This window comes from Dunckerocampus dactyliophorus, chromosome 10, assembly GCF_027744805.1.
Source record: "Dunckerocampus dactyliophorus isolate RoL2022-P2 chromosome 10, RoL_Ddac_1.1, whole genome shotgun sequence".
Taxonomy (NCBI): Eukaryota; Metazoa; Chordata; class Actinopteri; order Syngnathiformes; family Syngnathidae; genus Dunckerocampus; species Dunckerocampus dactyliophorus.
In genome coordinates this window covers 22,854,506-22,872,382 of record NC_072828.1, presented here as the reverse complement: position 1 = coordinate 22,872,382, position 17,877 = coordinate 22,854,506, and the positions used below count along the sequence as shown (strand labels likewise).

Here is a 17,877-nt window from a genome sequence, read left to right as displayed (position 1 = left end):
CCACATAAAACGTGAGAGGAAACTGTCACCATCGTAAAACATTGATGAACAGTCCAAGCAAACGTTGTCGCACATTAAATTGTTCATACCGAGGATGATGATGTGCAAAAAGAAATACCGTTTCCACACTAAACGTGCTTCTCACTAAAGTGCCGACGTTGACAAAATCCTCGACCGTCATCGTCATCTTAACACATGGATACATTTGCTGTATAATGTAAAACATGAAGATGTTTTCCCTTGAAAAATACGGCTTTATTGTCACTACATTGCGACTTAATTCTTGTGACGTTTCCAAATGTATTGCAGTCAATCATCCATCCATCCATTTTCTATACCGCTTCTTCCTCATTAGGGTCGCGAGGGTATGCGGGAGCCTATCCCAGCCTGACTTCGGGCGAGAGGCGGGATACACCCTGGACTGTTCGCTAGCCAATCGCAGGGCTCATACCAATCAAGACAAACAATCATTCACACTCACATTCATACCTATGGACAATTTAGAGTCGCCAATTAACCTAATATGCATGTTTTGGAATGTGGGAGGAAACCGGAGTACCCAGAGAAAACCCACGCATGCACGGGGAGAACATGCACACTCCACACAGAGATGCCCAACGGAGAGGTCACAGTCTAATGTGCTCCCATTACAAACCATTGCAAACTATAGTGTCAATCAAACTGAGCATCATTAGCTTTCTATTGATACAGCTCTTGTATTGGATCTCATGTACTGTATGTACTGTATTATAGTACAGTATACTATACAGTACTGTACTATAATAAAAAAAGCTCTTGTATTGGATCTCATGTACTGTATGTACTGTATTATAGTACAGTATACTATACTGTACTATAATAAAAAAGCTCTTGTATTGGATCTCATGTACTGTATGTACTGTATTATAGTACAGTATGCTATACTGTACGCTACAATGTCATCAGGCTCAGTGCCCCCCTGCAAGCATGCCAGATGCCACCTATTTCTCTCACACACAAACTAGACAAGCACGGCACTTAAGAGTGAACTGAAAGGCACGTTGTTATTACTTATAACGAAGAAAACAAGTTGGGAGGGGGGAGTGAGGCAATATGAGTGGAGCTGACATGTTGCTGTAGGTTATCCATGCACACGCGTCTGTTAAAGCTAATTGGCTATTAGAGATGAGTGACTCCAGAGTCCAGAGAGAATCCAGTCCATAACTTGAATGTCCCTCTTACTCTGCTGGGCTGCACTGAAGGGAAGACACATACACACACACACGCACACACACAACACACACACACACACACACACACACACACACACACCATGGGGAGGAACTATAGGCTTTGCCAAATAGAGAGTCCACAAAGAAAGAGTGTCAGACCATGAACAAGAGCAGAAAGACTTGCATGATGTGACGTGTGTCATCGTGTCTGTGTGTGTGTGTGTGTGTGAGACATGAGATCAAGTGTGTGTGTCAGGCAGCTTGATTGTTTGTTTGTCTTCTTAATTTGCACCCAGGAGGGGATGGATGGTGGATATGCTGGATAACTTTTGACAGCCATGTACTGTAAATGATGTGTAGCATGAATGTCTGCTTTATAGGAGGTGAGTGCATGTGGTTATAGAGTATATTTGAATAGAATTTGAGTTTCTGTGTCAGTGTGTGTAATTACAGTCAACGTGTGCATTCATAGCCTTTCTGAGGTGTGTGACATTTGTATGTAAAGGCTTAGTGTGCTTTGTGTGTGAGCGTGTGTGTAATATCTGCCAGGAGTGTTTGTGGTTACATGTGTGTACCAGCTAGTGTGTGCATGTGTGTGTCGGGGCAATGTACCGGCGTTCACCTTGTGCCAGGGGAAGGGTTCATTTTGACTTCAGCGAGGAAGTCATCAGGAAACTCCATGCCGCCAACCATGGCCACGCTCACAGGTCAGGACACATGGCTAACCGCAATAAGACACACTCTTATGTTGTGTCAAGCTTGCTATAACTCTGTTTGTGTTGTTCTGCGTGCTGTTTTATCTGGTGTCAAGTTGTGTCGAGAACGTGTGCAGTTGTCTCACAGTAATTTAGGTCCCTGCTTGCTTCCTGTATCCATTCAATGTGGAGTCTTACATCCTCTTTTGCACGTGTTTGTGGGAAAAAAGGCAACTTATACATATACTGTAACATTTTGCCCTGAGTATCAGTAGGCAGCAGCCATTTGCAGGTTGATCAGTCCTTTTCAGACAGGAACAGAGACCAGCGCAATGCATGCATTTGGACTAAATGGTCAACGTGTGATTGAAGTGACGATTTTCAGCTGTAATTTAAACCAACACAAAAAAAAACAGATAACAATGTGTGTTTTCATAATTCTTTTTTTAAACTAAAGCAAAAAAAAAAAAACAACAACAAAGTTTTGTTATTGTTATTTAACTTCTATTCATTTTTTTTTAAATTTTTCATCCACAAGAGGTTTAGAGGGGGGGAAGTCAGCTGGCACCACTTTACGCTACCGCTGTGATGCTTGTGCATAATCCCTCGTTTATTCTGGTTAATTGCTTCCAGACCCGACAGTGATACAGTGAATTTCTGTGAAGTAAGATTCCTTACTTAAAATGTAATATTCTCTAAGAGCGTAGAAAACCTCTTTACGAACTCCTTTAAATAGGCTTTATAACATTATTAGAGCCCTCAGGACTTGAAATAACACCCCTATAGTCACCTTTACAGTAGTATTACCCGATATGGTAGACATAATAAGAAAAATAAAAAATTAGAGACCTAAATAAGACATAATACACACTCATTGTCTCATCAGTGTAACTTTACTGACATCTAGTGACCAGTGTAGAATACCATATATTTTTCACCATATCTTTGAATGTGTCTTCTGAATGCCTTATACTGTATTTGTATTTTAGTTGTATTTATTTAGTATGATCATTTTAGGCCAGAAACACATAAAATGTGCATAAATATGATTTTTTTACTAATACTAGGCCGGAGTCAACCATGCAACGGCGATGATGTATAATACATTTTGAAAAACCATGATAGAGTGAAGCCGCAAGGGACGCATTTGTCGCTTTCAAAGTAACGTGTAAGCCTCCAAACTTGCCATTTTGTGTATTCTTGATTCTTACGGTTTGTTTACCTGCACACCCTCACCAATGTAAAAACCTCTTCCGGGTGAACTCGGCGTACCAAATGGAATCGAAAAATCCATCTTCCTCGTATTTGATTCCGTTATTCATTCATTCGTTCAATTTCTATGCCGCTTTGTTTGTTTTTTTTGCTTTAGTTTAAAAAACAAATCATCCCTTTTTTAGTGTTGGTTTCAAATGGAAAAACAAATGAATGATAGACTGATTTATGAGTTACATTCATTATATGCGCAATACCGTGGATCCCCACACATTTATGATGTGATTTATGATGTTTTTGGTTATTTTTTTTCTCCAAAAATAGCCAGAAACACATCTCATTCACCCTGAGTCGGTAGTAATTTCTAAATACATGGTGATGCGGGTACAATGTACAGCATACATGAACCATTGTTAAAGAAGCCCACAATTTTTACATGTTTATGTCTTTACGTTTCACTGATGATGTTTCTTGTCAAGCGTTGAGATTCCGCTCGTTGTTCGGCGGTCCTTGAACACACCGTGGTTGCTGTGAGATGCAAAAGTGAAACTTACATATAACTGCTACACTGATTCTATACGTTTTGCTCTGCCTGAACTCTGAGCTTCCTCCCTGGAGATGCTTTGCCAGGCCTTCCTTGCAGCCACCTTCACATGCTGCTTATTTGTGGGTCTTGCTGCCTCCAGTAAGTGAAAAGCATGCTCTGTTTGCTTGGTCAATGAAAAAATAGTGTATTTTTATGCCGCAAATGGAGAAACCCCTCAAAGAACGGCTACAGTTCCTAAATGTAACATTCCGAAATTATTTAGGAATCAGTTTGATGTCGTTTGACGCATCCTTTTTCAATAAATAGGAACACCTGTGCTCAGGGGTGGTGATGTGATTGTGAATATCACTTTTCTAGTAGTGCCTTTAGTTTCATAATGTAAAAATGAAATATGTGACATGTTTTTGACACTAAGAATGGAAATACAGTAGCTACATTGACTGGTAGTTATGTCTGAATTCTACTTCAGGACATAACTCATTGGTGCATGATCATTTGTGTTTTCAAGTGAATGTCTCTAATCAGGTTATGGAGTAAATGAAATGTGAAAAAGTAGGCTAGGTCTCACCCCGGGAGTACTGTGAGTAGTTTAGCTCAGGTGGAGAAACATAAGGTTACGGGCTGGCAGGGATTAGATGATCAAAAAAAACATAAGTGTGAGAATATATTGGTTTTGAGGTGGACTAATTGAGGCTGAATCTTTGTAGCTTCCCAGTATTCAAGCCTATAGCCGAGAGACTACATTAAACGATGGGGAAAAATATTGTATTGTAGACCTGCCAACATGTTCACATTTTTTGTAAACACTGTGCACAATGACCCCTGAATACGCTTGTCAGCGTCGCTGCCCTCCAGGTTTGTTGCATTTCGCTAGTTTCAGTTTTGAGTGGACTCTGCGTGTAGCTTGACATGCACCTCCAAAAAAATCCTCCAGCTCTGGTGAGGCTCACGTTAAGGCTGTAATTGGTCGGCTTGTAGTACATTATTTCCTGTGTGTATAGGGCTCAGTCAGAGGGTTGACACCCCACACCCACGAACACCTCCTCCGATTTTGGACCGAGATTTGCAATAAAAATGGTCACGCATTAGTTCCACCTGCAAATAACGCTGCCTTCCACTCTTTAATTACCATCATTTGCACGCTACGAAGGACGTTAACAAGATCAATAATGGACGAGAGTCGCTCACAGAGTTGACGTCTCTTCATGCGCTCGACCCTGACGACAAGTTGTAAAAGCAGGGGTGTCCAGAGTGCACCCCAGATGCCGTTTCTTATTGGCCCGTGGCACATTGTAGAAATAAAATTAAACAACCAAAAAAAACCTGCGAAAACGAGAAAAATAGAGCACAAGGCATAATGTAACGAGAAAAGGATGATGCTAATAACTAATAATACAAAACTTTGTCTTTATATACGTGTTACCTTTTTCCCTTTTTTTTTTGGCCTTTTTTACTACATATAAATATGTCACAGTCGGGGGAGTACTCATAACATTTCTTCAAGACTGACATCTCTGGTATTGCTGCTTCCATACAGAATGGTGGATTAGATAACAGAACTATGCTACATTCTGTAAAAAATGTGGAATTCCCTCAATAAAAACTAGAGGTTTTATGCTGCTGATTTCGATACCAATCATCTATGAGTGAGCTCAGCCGAACACTGACGATACCAATCACATGGGTTAACTGTACATTTTTCAGTTTATTTATGATGAGTGCTATTGGCCAGGGGTGCCATATAGGGGCGAAAATTCCCTAGGAGAATTCCAAAGGACCCTGACTGCCCTCAGAAAAAAAAAAGGGCAGGCCCAAGGTGATTTTCAGTATTCCTGGTTGCACCCCTGCTGCTGGCTATGTGATCTGGAAAAAACAAACCATAAAATCACCTTAATTCAGACAAAAACATAATTTACGTACTTTTTCAAGAGAACTTGCAGTACAGGCCAAAAGTTTGAAACGCCTTCTGAGTCAATGTGTTTTCTTTATTTTCATGACTATTTACATTGTAGATTCTCAAAGCTGACCATATTTTGATTACCGAAAACCAGGACACCTGTCCCGGCAACGAGATACTCAAATGATGAGAAAGGTGGACAATGCTTTATTGTTTTCTCTTACTCCCTGCTGTCAATTGTTACGAATGCCATCACAAACTGTTATTGTCTTTTCACTTGACACAGGCACAAACATTTACACATGCAACATGCCTGAGGCCGCCCTGCTCCGCCATTATCACCACCTTTGTCCCACCTCTTGTCCAGTTCTGCTTTGCAGTTCATGAAATTGTGCAACACGCAAGCTGCAAATGACCTAATGATCTGTAAATGAGCGCATCTGTCGGATTCATTTGAATTCAGCGTGCATGTCTAATGACTTGGCACAAGTTCTGATGACGTTAGTGGCCTGATTTCTATTAATAAGTATTCATTATCGAGCTTGGACTTTTCTTCTTTATTTTGTTGGTGCCCACGAAAGGCCATTTCAATCTCAGTGTGATTTTTGGGAATAACGGTGGTGCACTGCAAGGTTATTGATTGACAAATATGAATAAAACAGTGTTGCAGTTGCTAAAATCACAGAACATTTCTAAGAAAGTGTATCAATGAATAATAAAGGCCAGACTTTACACATCCCGTGAGGACCACGTGTACCTGTGTAATTGTCTACCGAGGCGCTCGTGTTTCCCTTATGGCATTCTCAAATCAGTGGTGGTGCACAAACAGTAGAAGGAAGTGAATGTGCAGATCCTCAGTGACGCATACAGTACTGTATGCTTCAGTGGCAATTTGATTGCTTATTGTGAAACTCAGGGTTGTCCAAACTTTTCCCAGCGGGGGCCGCATACGGTAACAAAAGGATAGGGGGCCACTTTGATATTTTGCACATTGTAAACGAACACATATGATATGCTAACAATTTTAATGATATTTGAACTTCTACTTGAATCTTCTTTTAACACTGTGACTTAATTCCCATAGCGTTTTTACTTTATTCTCATAATATCACAACTTTTTCCCACCCTAGTTTTCCGATAATTGCAACTTTATTCTTTTTTTTTATCCTAATAAGCAAAAAAAACAAACAATTATTTTGGAATATTGTTTTTGTTGTTGTAATGTTATATTAATATTATGACTTTATTTTCATATTTCTACTTTATTGTCGTACAATTACTGCTCTTTTTCCATTTTTCTTGTTGTTTTGTTAAGATTTCTTGTTTAATTGTATGTTTAAAATGTGCCCAAGGCGACAGGCTGCAAATGCTCCCAAACTTTGGGCACCCCTGGTTGAGTTCATCGTGTTACTGAGGAACATATTGAAATAAAACAAAACTATTGGGTTTTAATTAACTGTTTTCGACATCAATGTCTCCTATAGCTGGTGTACTCTTTGAAAATGTATATAACAACATATACTGTCATCTTCAGAACATAAAACCCGGTTACTATTCTTGCTCAGTCTGATGGGATCAACTCGTGGTCCTTGTGGACCAGAGCTCTGGCATACCGCTAGGCAGCTGGTTAGACAAAATGTTTTTTGGATTGACTGTCTCTCAGGCTTTTCATATTTAATCCCAATCACCAAATCCAAATGTCTCCTACTGTTGTTGAAACCAAATTGTTGTGTAACTGCACAATTGATTACAAGTCCCAGTTCCAAGTCCTAACAGATGAGTGCGTGCTGTTGAAATAACATTTAAACAAAGACCATGACAAATGAAAGTGTTTGCACCACCTGACAAACAGCCACTGGTTTTCCTTCACCGTAACACACAGGAAGCAAGTGATTAATTCACAGTAAAAGAATGTTTTCCTTCAGCCTGCCTTCCTGTGCCAGTCTCTTCATCTTAAAGTGCATCTTAGACTAATATAAGACATTTAGTAGCAGATGTACGCCAATCAGCCATAACATTGTGACTCATGGTTTGTTTTTGCCTGTTTTGTTATTGGGTCATTCTCCTGAAAGTGGTACCAAAAGCATGACATAGCAAGCAAAAAGTTAAGTTCTTATTTTCTAACCTGAGGGGAGGAGTTTGAACATTTTGTGTCTGGGGTGTGAGGGGTCTGCGCTGTAGTGATGTTCCCGGCCCACTTTTTGGCCTTGGACCGATACAGGTCACAGATGGAGGGAAGGTGGGCTGCAATTATTTTTTCTGCAGACTTGACGATCCTTTGTAGTCGGTTCCTGTCCTGTTTTGGTTGCAGATCCAAACCAGACAGTGATGGAAGTGCTCAGAACAGACTGAATGATTGCGGTGTAGAACTGGGTCAGCGGCTCTTAGGGTAGATTGAACTTCCTGAGTTGTCATAGGAAGTACTACCTCTGCTGGGCCTTTTTTCTGTGTGGGAGGACCACTTCAGGTCCCGAGAGATTGTGGTTCACGGAAACCTGAAGGTGTCCACATTAGTATCTTTGGGGTTTCTCCTGAAGTCCGCTGTCAACTCCACAGTCTTGAGCGGGTTCAGCTCTAGATGGTTCTGACCACACCAGAGGACCAGCTGGTCAACCTCCCATCTGGATGCATACTCCTCACCATCCCGGATGAAACCGATGACTGTCGTGTCATCTACAAACTTCAGGAGTTTCACAAAAGGGTCCCCTGAGTTGCAGTCATTAGTATAGAGGGAGAAGTGCAGTGGAGAGAGAACTCACCCTTGGGGAGCGCCAGTGCTGGTGGTCCAGGTGCTGGATGTGATGCTCCTCAGCGTCACCTGCTGACTCCTGTCACTCAGGAAGCTGGTGATCCAGTGACAGGTGGAGGCTGGCACAGTGAACTGGGAGAGCTTCTGGTGGAGGATCTCAGGGATGTTGAAAGCCGAGCTGAAGTCCACAAACAGGATCCTTGCATAGGTCCCTGGGGAGTTGAGGTGATGCAGCATGTAGTGCAGTCCCATGTTGACTGCATCATCCATTGACCTGTTTGCCCTGTAGGCAAACTGCAAGGGGTCCAGCAGGGGGCCTGTGATGTCCTTCAGGTGGCTCAACACCAGTCGCTCAAAGGATTTCATGACCACAGATGTCAGGACCACAGGTCTGTAGTCATTTAATCCTTTTGTCTCTGAAAGAGCTGACCGACATCCTATAGATCTTCAGTCCAGGCTGGGGGTCAGAGGAAAGGGAGCGGGGGGGAGGGAGGCCAGGGGTGCAGGTTAGTGGGTGAGGGGTGACAAAGAGTTCCTTTCAAACCTGGTGTAGAAGGTCTTATGGTCATCAGCCAGTCGGGGGTTTTCCACAGAGTAGTGGAATGATCTCCTGTTTGTGATGTCCTGCAGGCCTCTCCAAACTGACGCAGGGTTGTTGGCAGCAAAGCTGTTTTTTAGCTTCTCAGTGTAGCTCCTTTTAGACACCTTGATCTCCTTTGTCAGGGAATTTCTGGCCTGCCTGTACAGGTTCTGATCCCCACTTCTATAGGCCTCCTCCTTGGCCTGACTCAGCTGCTAAGTTTGGGTGTGAACCAGGGTTTGTTGTTGTTGTATGTGCAGATGGTCTTGACATTACGTCATACTTCTGATTTTGAATCAGTGTCACTTTCGTCATTGTCTGAATTTTGACGAGAAATAACACGCAAATACTCTGAAGTTCACATTGTGCGTCAAGGCAAAGGTCAGCTCATTTGCATGTAGTCTTCTGCGATTCAATTTTAGTTACATTGTGTGCGTGCTACGCTGGTTACAGTGACGACGTGTAATGTTTTGTTGATTTTTGGCCAAAGTACATGTTTTTGATGGAACAAACGGCGCCCAAGGAGGTGTTATTCTTTCGAAATCACAGCAGCTGATGTGCAAGTTCCACCATTTTGTATTATTTATTTAATCGTCTTTGTGACACACTCTGGCATGTCACAAACGGGCTGAAATTGACATCAGATGGTGTTTTATACGCAACAGACACAAAGAAAGTATTCAACACTGTTTCCCCCGTTTCGTCAATGCACATTGACGATAAATAAAAACATACCGCACACACGTGTTTGTCGTGTGTTTTTATTTGGTCATAGCATCACCCCGTTGTGCGTCATGCCCCTCGAAGTGACGGCACCCTCTCTGGTACCCCTTTCAGGAGAATTGTAAGTCATTTATTAAAAGGATTTGCATGGTCTCTGCTAGATGTGATTCAGTGATGGCTGTTAGAGTTCCAGTCAACTCTGCTAGGTCCACAGTGCTTCAGATTATTAGGCCAAAAGGTTTTGAACTTATTGTGAAAACATGATTGATCCTCTCTTTTCTCTCCAAATATTTCATGTAATCCATCAACAATTCAGGTGTGCAGTTGCAGTCATTCCAGTTAGTTGGACCAGCACAGTTGGAACATGGGAATGGAATGTCTTGTCATCCTAGTAAATTGTTTGGGGTGAGAGAGAGCTTCCTGTTTTAACAGCAAGAAACTCTTCTGAGCAACCGTTTATCTTTCATTCCTCAGTGTCTCATTTGAAATGAGATAGTGTGTTTAATTTAGCAAATTAAGAATTTAGAAAATGTATCCATTCCCCCAAAGCCCCCTCGCTGTATGTCAAATATGTGTTACTGAGTCATGAAAAAGGGCACAATGACACTGATTCAAGCCGATATTGAGTAATTTCCCGTCATCCTGGAATTGTCATCACTAAATCTTTGCAATGAAACTTTCAGACTCTGGTTGTCTTGACATCTCTGACTGGTAAACAGTCTCATCCTGTCTCGTGTCCTCTGTTTAAAAAAAACAAACACCATTTTGAATCGCTTCCAGTCAACGTGCAACACGCGTGTTTTTCCATCGATGAATTTCCGTAGAAAGCGTGTGAGCGTAACAGAGTGACGATAGGTTCCCAGACAAATACACCCTATTTCACAGAAAAGGCTCCCAAGCACAGTCTTTGTCCTGTTATTCCAAGGCAAAATGCTTGCATATCCCTTCTTTGTCTGGTTAAGAACACTAAAGGGCAAACACAGACACAAGATCAGCTCTTATTTTCATAGCTTTTGCTCATTACGCACAACCACAAAGCAGTTAGATAACGTTATTTTTGGTTTTAAACATTGTGTGTAGTGAGACCAAAGCCTGCTGATCTGAGTTTTCATTCACCTCACCTGCTCAAAGGAGGTAAAAGCTACAGACTGAGTGGTGACGATAACATGATTTTAACCTGCAAATGGACTTCAAAGTGCAAGTATTCTCACCATACTGTAGTAGTAGTGTTCCTCACTGGCTAATTGGATGCAGACGGATTGGGAAACTTATCATAAAGTGACAATCCTTAACGCTGTTTTTTGGCCCGTCAATTGAGGCGCGTCTATCTACATGTGCGTGTTGCGTAGTGTTTTATACACGTGATCGTTTGACATAAAACACCAAATTGACCCGAGGGAAGATGCAGTCAAGCGGTGAATGGATGGTGCAAAGTGCAGGCATGCATGTGTGAACATGTATAATAAAGTGCATTCACATTTGCTTTAGATCTTTTAGACTTGCTCTGTCATGACCAGTCTGGTAGAAACTTTGGTTTCACATAGCAACATAGAAACGAATGCTGCACCGTGCATTAACTTTTCCAAACTCAAAAACAAAAACACAGAAGCGGTGGCAGCGGCTCCGCTATGGAGCGTTACGTTTCAGCAGTGGCCTGAGGCATTGTGAGCACGGCGCTGACGCGCTGCGGGTGAGTGTGTGGTAAAGCTAGACAGGGTGGTGTGGCGAGGTGTCACTACGCCAGTAACGTGGTTCTTCGACGTAACAATGCTAATAACAATAATAAAAATGTCGCAGTAACTTGGTTAATATGCAGGTGACATTATATGTAAATGAGGCGCTGTTGCCGCTTTTTGGAGCTTTTTTCAAAAGGATTTATATGTACCTGTTACTACATGGTGACAGCATGTATGTAAAACCATAAAACCTTGTTTTTGTGTTTTAATAGCGGCCTTTCTAGGTGCAATAGGTGTGTCCCATTACATACATTAAGTATTTCCTCTTTTAGCTGTTTTCATATCTTTAGAATGCACAGAAAAAGAAAGATGTTTGTTCATGTCTCACATAAAGATTGTGGATGATCAATCTCTTTTTTTCTTATATCATATCCTTGGTGCAAGTGGACAATTAATAACAATTAATAAGCCCTCTTTACTTTGTTCCAGAAATTATTTTACCTTTTTTTTGTCGCCACTGAAAAAATACACACAAAAACCATTTGCTTGGAAGATATGTTTGGGTGGATGGTATTTCCCTGTTTACAAAATAAAACTGAAAAAGCTGAATCCTCTAGATGAATCCATCATTGCACTGTACTCATGGTTGTTTACGTTGAAATATAACTGCATTTTATGTGGTTTATTCTATTTATTTAGGCATGTTACCCGCAACTGGATATGACGTTTACGTCTGCGCTACGTGCATTGCGTACGTTTTTACGTAGCTCAGTCTTGGTGGATGTCATACGACGATAGAAACATCCCCATGCTAACGAAGTATTTTAACAGGAGTTGCTTAGAAAATAACCTCCCAACATCTTACATATATGATGTATGGTTATTGACCATTTATGTTCATACATTAAAAAAATAATAAGTACCACGTGACGTCGCAGAAGCGCTGTCGTAAAAATTAGCGAAAGTAGTCCTTGCGAATGTGTGGGACCGGTTGCGTTCTGGGTATGTTAGCATGCTAACATTAACACAGTAGCATTTTTAGCCGTTTTCATAGGGAGACTATTATATAAACACTAACATCCCAACATTAGCATGTATGGCGCTTGGCGGAGGTCTCCAGTTGCCATTGTTCCAGTTTTAAGCCTAAATTAATATATATATAATTATATTATAATTATTATTGACTTATTCCATCCATCCATTTTCTATACCGCTTCATCCTCATTAGGGTCGCGGGGGCATGCTGGAGCCTATCCCAGCTGACTTCGGGCGACAGGCGGGGTACACCCTGGACTGGTCGCCAGCCAATCGCAGGGCACAAATAGACAAACAACCATTCACACTCACATTCACACCTATGGACAATTTAGAGTCGCCAATTAACCTCACTTGCATGTTTTTGGGAATGTGGGAGGAAGCGGAGTACCCGGAGAAAACCCACGCGCACACGGGGAGAACATGCAAACTCCACACAGAAATGCCCAGGGGAGAATCGAAAAATGCCCAGGGGAGAATCAAACCCAGGTCTTCCGGATCTCCAGGCTGTTCCTGTATTGGCCAACGTGCTAACCACTAGACCACCGTGCGGCCTATTATTGACTTATTGTAAATGATATTGTGTTTTGTGCGGAAAAAAATATTTTCGGAGAATAAATATTTAAAAAAATACCTTTCTGACTGTGAGGCTTTAGCTTTCCCTACTTTATCTATATAAAGCTTTTTTTTGCTGCTTTACTCCAATGTCAAGTAGGGCTCCACTTTAGAAAATCCTCTTGCTTACATTCATTCAGTAGGTTTTTTATTTGTGAGTCCAATGCAGTACAGAGAGCCGAGGCTCAGTCAGAGCACTGACACAGGAAAAACTATTTCAATTAGTCTTCCTGAACGCAGTAGCCTCAGTCTCACTAATTCCCATCAGTGAACGGTGCACTGTAGCGTGTCACTGTGCCCTCGCTTACCAGGTCAAGTCTGTGTGTGTGTGTGTAGCACTGAGAGCACAAGACATGCACAGTTGTGTACTACGAGTGTGTGACAGCAGTTTATCTCTTAAGGGGACGTTGATAGTGCTCATGAATTAATCTGCGCTCCGTTTGCTTCATCCTCAATCATTAGTTTAAAACTATCTAAGACCACAGGGTGCTTCATTTTCAAAATAAACATGTAAATAGCATTAAGGTCAAAGCAATGATCCAAAATATTGCATCATATTATTTGATAATGTTTTATTACGTAGGGTTTTTGTGCTTTTTATCTACAGAGTTCATTTAGGCCTGCAGTAGATGCCGAGTAGATGAGGAAAATAAAATGATCTAACATTGTGTGTTGCTATGTTTGCAGTTTTGATGTGGAGAACGGTCCATCTGCCAGCTGCAGCCCTCTGGACCCTCAGGCGTCGCCCGGCTCTGGATTGGTCCTCCACACCAACTTCCCCGGTCACAACCAGCGCCGAGAGTCCTTTTTGTATCGCTCCGATAGCGACTATGATTTGTCCCCCAAGTCCATGTCACGGAACTCCTCCATTGCCTCTGAACTGTGAGTAGAAACTGCATGCAAGCGTGTGTTTGATTGAGTGCATAATATTGTAAAAGCTTACAGATACGTGACACGTTCTCTGAATCTGCACACATCTTTACTACAAAGATCTTCTATATATATTTTGGAAATTGTTAGTCTTAGGTGAAATGGAAATTCCATGGGTGTCGTTGTGACATTATTGAGGTATAGTGATGATGAAAAAGAATCTTGGATAATTTTGGTCTTTCCTGATACACAAAATACACAATTTCTGCTACTTAAATAATATTGACGAAGTACAGGAACTTTGGAAAGCCAACAACAAGAGTTACCTTTCGTGTCCACCGCCATCACGCACGTGAAGTAGCACGGGAAGGGCCTTGAACGCCTTCTGTTTTGCTTGTAATACACACCAGCCGCAAAGCAAGAAGCTAGACTATAGATGGTGGGCCAAAAGTAGGGTTACAGTTACTTCATTATATGGGGCCAAATTACTCCATGTGAGTAAAACATTAAGTTAATTATGTATTGATATCATGTGGTGTCCAATCATCACGACTGTTATCACTGACATCTTTTTACATGTTTTTTTTGTTTTTGATGATGTGCCGGTGATTTGATGAAAAAATCAGCAAGTTTTGAGTGCACCTCGGCTTTAATTGTGGACTCCCTTGGTAGCTTTTTAGTTAGCAGATTCGGAGAACATGTCGTATAATCCCGTTTGTGTGTAACAGCAGCATAGTTCACGGTTATTCCTATTAATGGGATGATTCTTTTGAAAGGAGGGTTTTTGTGTTATTATTTTTGTGTCACTACACTGTTTTCCATTAACTTACATGCAAAAATTGTCAATGATTTATATGGCACATTTTTTGTGGCAACAAAAATATTAGAAACTTCTCTCACACTGTGCAGCTGTGCGCCACCGCGACCTACACTAATAAACATATTTGTACATTAATGCTCTTCTGACTGTCAAAAAAAATCTGTGCATTGTTCAGTTTTTGTGCAGTTTCACTCAAAGGCTTTCACAGCATGCCATTTTATTTTGACGTCAGTCCAAATGTTTACGCACATTTTTAAACACCACCTGCAGTTGACTTTATCGCAACGTGTGCAGACGCTGTGTGTACAGTGTTGGGATTTATTCTTTTTTGCATGTTTGTCACACTTAAATGTTTCAGATCATCAAACAAATTTCAATATTGGTCAATGACAACGCAACTGAACACAAAATGCTGTTTTTAAAACCTTAATGGCCCTGTGTGGAAAAAGTGATTGTCCCTTAAACCTAATAACTGGTTGGGCCACCCTCAGCAGCAACAACTGCAATCAAGTGTTTGTGATAACTTGCAGTGAGTCTCTTATAGCGCTGTGGAGGAATTTTGGTCCACTCATTTTTGCAGAATTGTTGTAATTCAGTCACAATGGAGGGTTTTCCAGCATGAACCGCCGTTTTAAGGTCATGCCACAGCATCTCAATTTAGTTTAGTTTAGTGTAGTTTATTTGAACATGAAGGTTACAATGGAATACATCTCATGAATCATTTTCACAGTTCCACATGTCCAAATAGGATTGAAGTCGGGATTTTGACCAGGCCACTCCAAAGTCCTCATTTTGTTTTTCTTCAGCCATTCAGAGGTGGACTTGCTGGTGTGTTTTGGATCATTGTCCTGCTGAAGAACCCAAGTTGGTTTCAGCTTGAGGTCACGAACAGATGGCCGGACATTCTCCTTCAGGATTTTTTGGTAGACAGCAGAATTCATGGTTCCAATTATCACAGCAAGTCTTCCAGGTCCTGAAGCAGCAAAACAGCCCGAGACCATTACACTACCACCACTGTGTTTTACTACTGCTATGATGTTATTTTTCTGAAATGTGGCAGTACTTTTACAACAGATGTAATGGGACACACACCTTCCAAAAAGTTCAACTTTTTTCTCATCAGACCACAGAGTATTTTCCCAAAGGTCTTGGGGATCATCAAGATGTTTTCTGGCAAAATTCAAACAAGCCTTAATGTTCTTTCTGTTCAGCAGTGGTTTTCGTCTTGGAACCCTGCCATGCAGTGTCTTTCTTATGGTGGAGTCATGGACACTGACCTTAACTGAGGCAAGTGAGGCCTGCAGTTCTTTGGATGTTGTTGTGGGGTCTTTTGTGACCTCATGAATGAGTCCTCGCCGCGCTCTTGGGGTCATTTTGGTTGGCTGGCCACTCCTGGGATGGTTCACCACTGTTCCGTGTTTTCGCCATTTGAGGATAATGGCTCTAACTGTGGTTTGCTGGAGTCCCAAAGCTTTAGAAATGGCTTTATAACCTTTTCCGGACTGATAGATCTCAATTCATCTCAGTTAACTTATGTTTTAACTGGGGGGGAAATCATTTTTCACACAGGGCCATGTAGGTTTGGATTATTTTTTTTCTCCCTTAATAATAAAAAGTGTCATTTAAAAACTGCATTTTGTGTTCAGTTGTGTTGTCATTGACTAATATTTGAATTAGTTTGATGATTGGAAACATCAAAGTGTGACAAATCAGGAAGGGGGCAAACACTTTTTCACACCATTGTAAATACTGTTCATCCTCCTCCTTCATATACACGCACGTACAGCATCAGTGCAAAGAGTTATTCAATAAAGGGCAAATGAATAATTAACAATAACACCAAGTCTTTAAATTAATAGACTATATATACAGTCATTTTTTTTAGTCTTTTGAATTATAATATGCTGCTAAACCAAGAGCTAAAGCCAAATTGCTTTTCACTGTTCAGCAACAATGACAATAATTTTCTGTTCTATTTAATTGGTTCTATAAGGAAGCTGTGCTGTCTTTACCGTCTCAGCACATCACTGGCCATGCAGCTTGGCTGTTGTGGGTCACCCAGCCTGATGTTGATCTACTGATGCAGTACTCCCAGCGGGGGTGGCTGTAAATATCCCCGCAGTAACCGACATGACAATGATTTGAAGTGTCTTGCTCTTTCTCAGCTTACAAAAATAGATTAGTCTTTGAACAAAATGCCTTACAAGGTCATATCCCTCCACTTCTGAAGACTCCCGGTTCTGACCTTCCTCCCACTCTCTTTGGAGTCCATCTTTCTTAGCTCATTAAAGTGATGAGACAGCCTCGATCTTCTTTGCTATTGTCCATCGCTAATGTGGCGTATGCAATGCTAAGTATTTGGTGTTTGCACTATATTTGAACACTTGTCTTTGTCCTTGCAGACACGGTGATGACCTAATCGTGACACCTTTTGCTCAGGTAAATATTTCTCCATCTTTTGGTCAAAATTCTTTATGATCCAAGATTGCACGCAGGCTGTTGCAGGATGCTATCTGATTTGTTTGGATTTTGTTCTTAAATCCTTTATTAACTGTACAGTCGTACTGTACGGTCATACAAGTGCAAAAAGACCACTGTTGTAGAATGAAAAGTTTAAAATAATAAAAGGTATACAGTCGTCCCTCATTTATCATTCTCCCACTTAATTGACTGTGATAAGTGAATTTACTGTATGATGTAGGATTCCTTATATATAAATCAAGTATTTTTGTATAGTTAGAGCATAGAAAACCTGTTTACAACCTTCTAAATACGGATTGTAATATTATTAGAGCCCTCTAGACATGGAATAACGCGTCTACAGTCACCTTTACACTTGTGTTACCCAATATAGTTGACATAATAAGAGAAAATAACACATAAAATACATCAATAAGACATAATATAGACTCACACACACAAACACACACACACACACATCAGTGTTGCCAGGTTTTAGCTTGTTTTTTGTAAAGTCACTTGCAAATTCCCAAGTTCCGTGTTGTTTTGGGCTTGTTTTCAGAGGGCTAGTCACTTGTTTCTCTCGCGAGACCTGGCAACACTGACACACATACCCCTAGCCTACAGTTTGTTTAATGCGATACTCTTACTACACGCTTATATACAGTAGTAATAATTCTTACATAATTTACATTATAATTACACACACATACAGTTCTGACAGACAACCACTAACCTGTGAAAGTACTGCAACTCAGGCCTTTGTCTTTGAGTACAGTATGTCTTG

General features: G+C 41.0%; 1 protein-coding gene across 7 annotated transcripts in view; it reads left to right on the top strand.

Annotated features, from left to right (window-relative positions):
- The window catches only part of pde4ba (phosphodiesterase 4B, cAMP-specific a), a 195,926-nt gene that overhangs the window by 119,506 nt on the left and 58,543 nt on the right, over positions 1 to 17,877 (top strand). For 5 of the 7 annotated variants that reach the window (XM_054790341.1, XM_054790340.1, XM_054790343.1 and 2 more), the window contains 2 exons: positions 13,628 to 13,822; positions 17,033 to 17,069. In XM_054790341.1, the coding sequence (XP_054646316.1) occupies positions 13,628 to 13,822; positions 17,033 to 17,069 (232 nt within the window). Of the gene's footprint in view, positions 1 to 1,267; positions 1,919 to 13,627; positions 13,823 to 17,032; positions 17,070 to 17,877 lie in introns of those variants that run through there. The other 2 variants (XM_054790345.1, XM_054790346.1) reach the window with 2 other exon arrangements.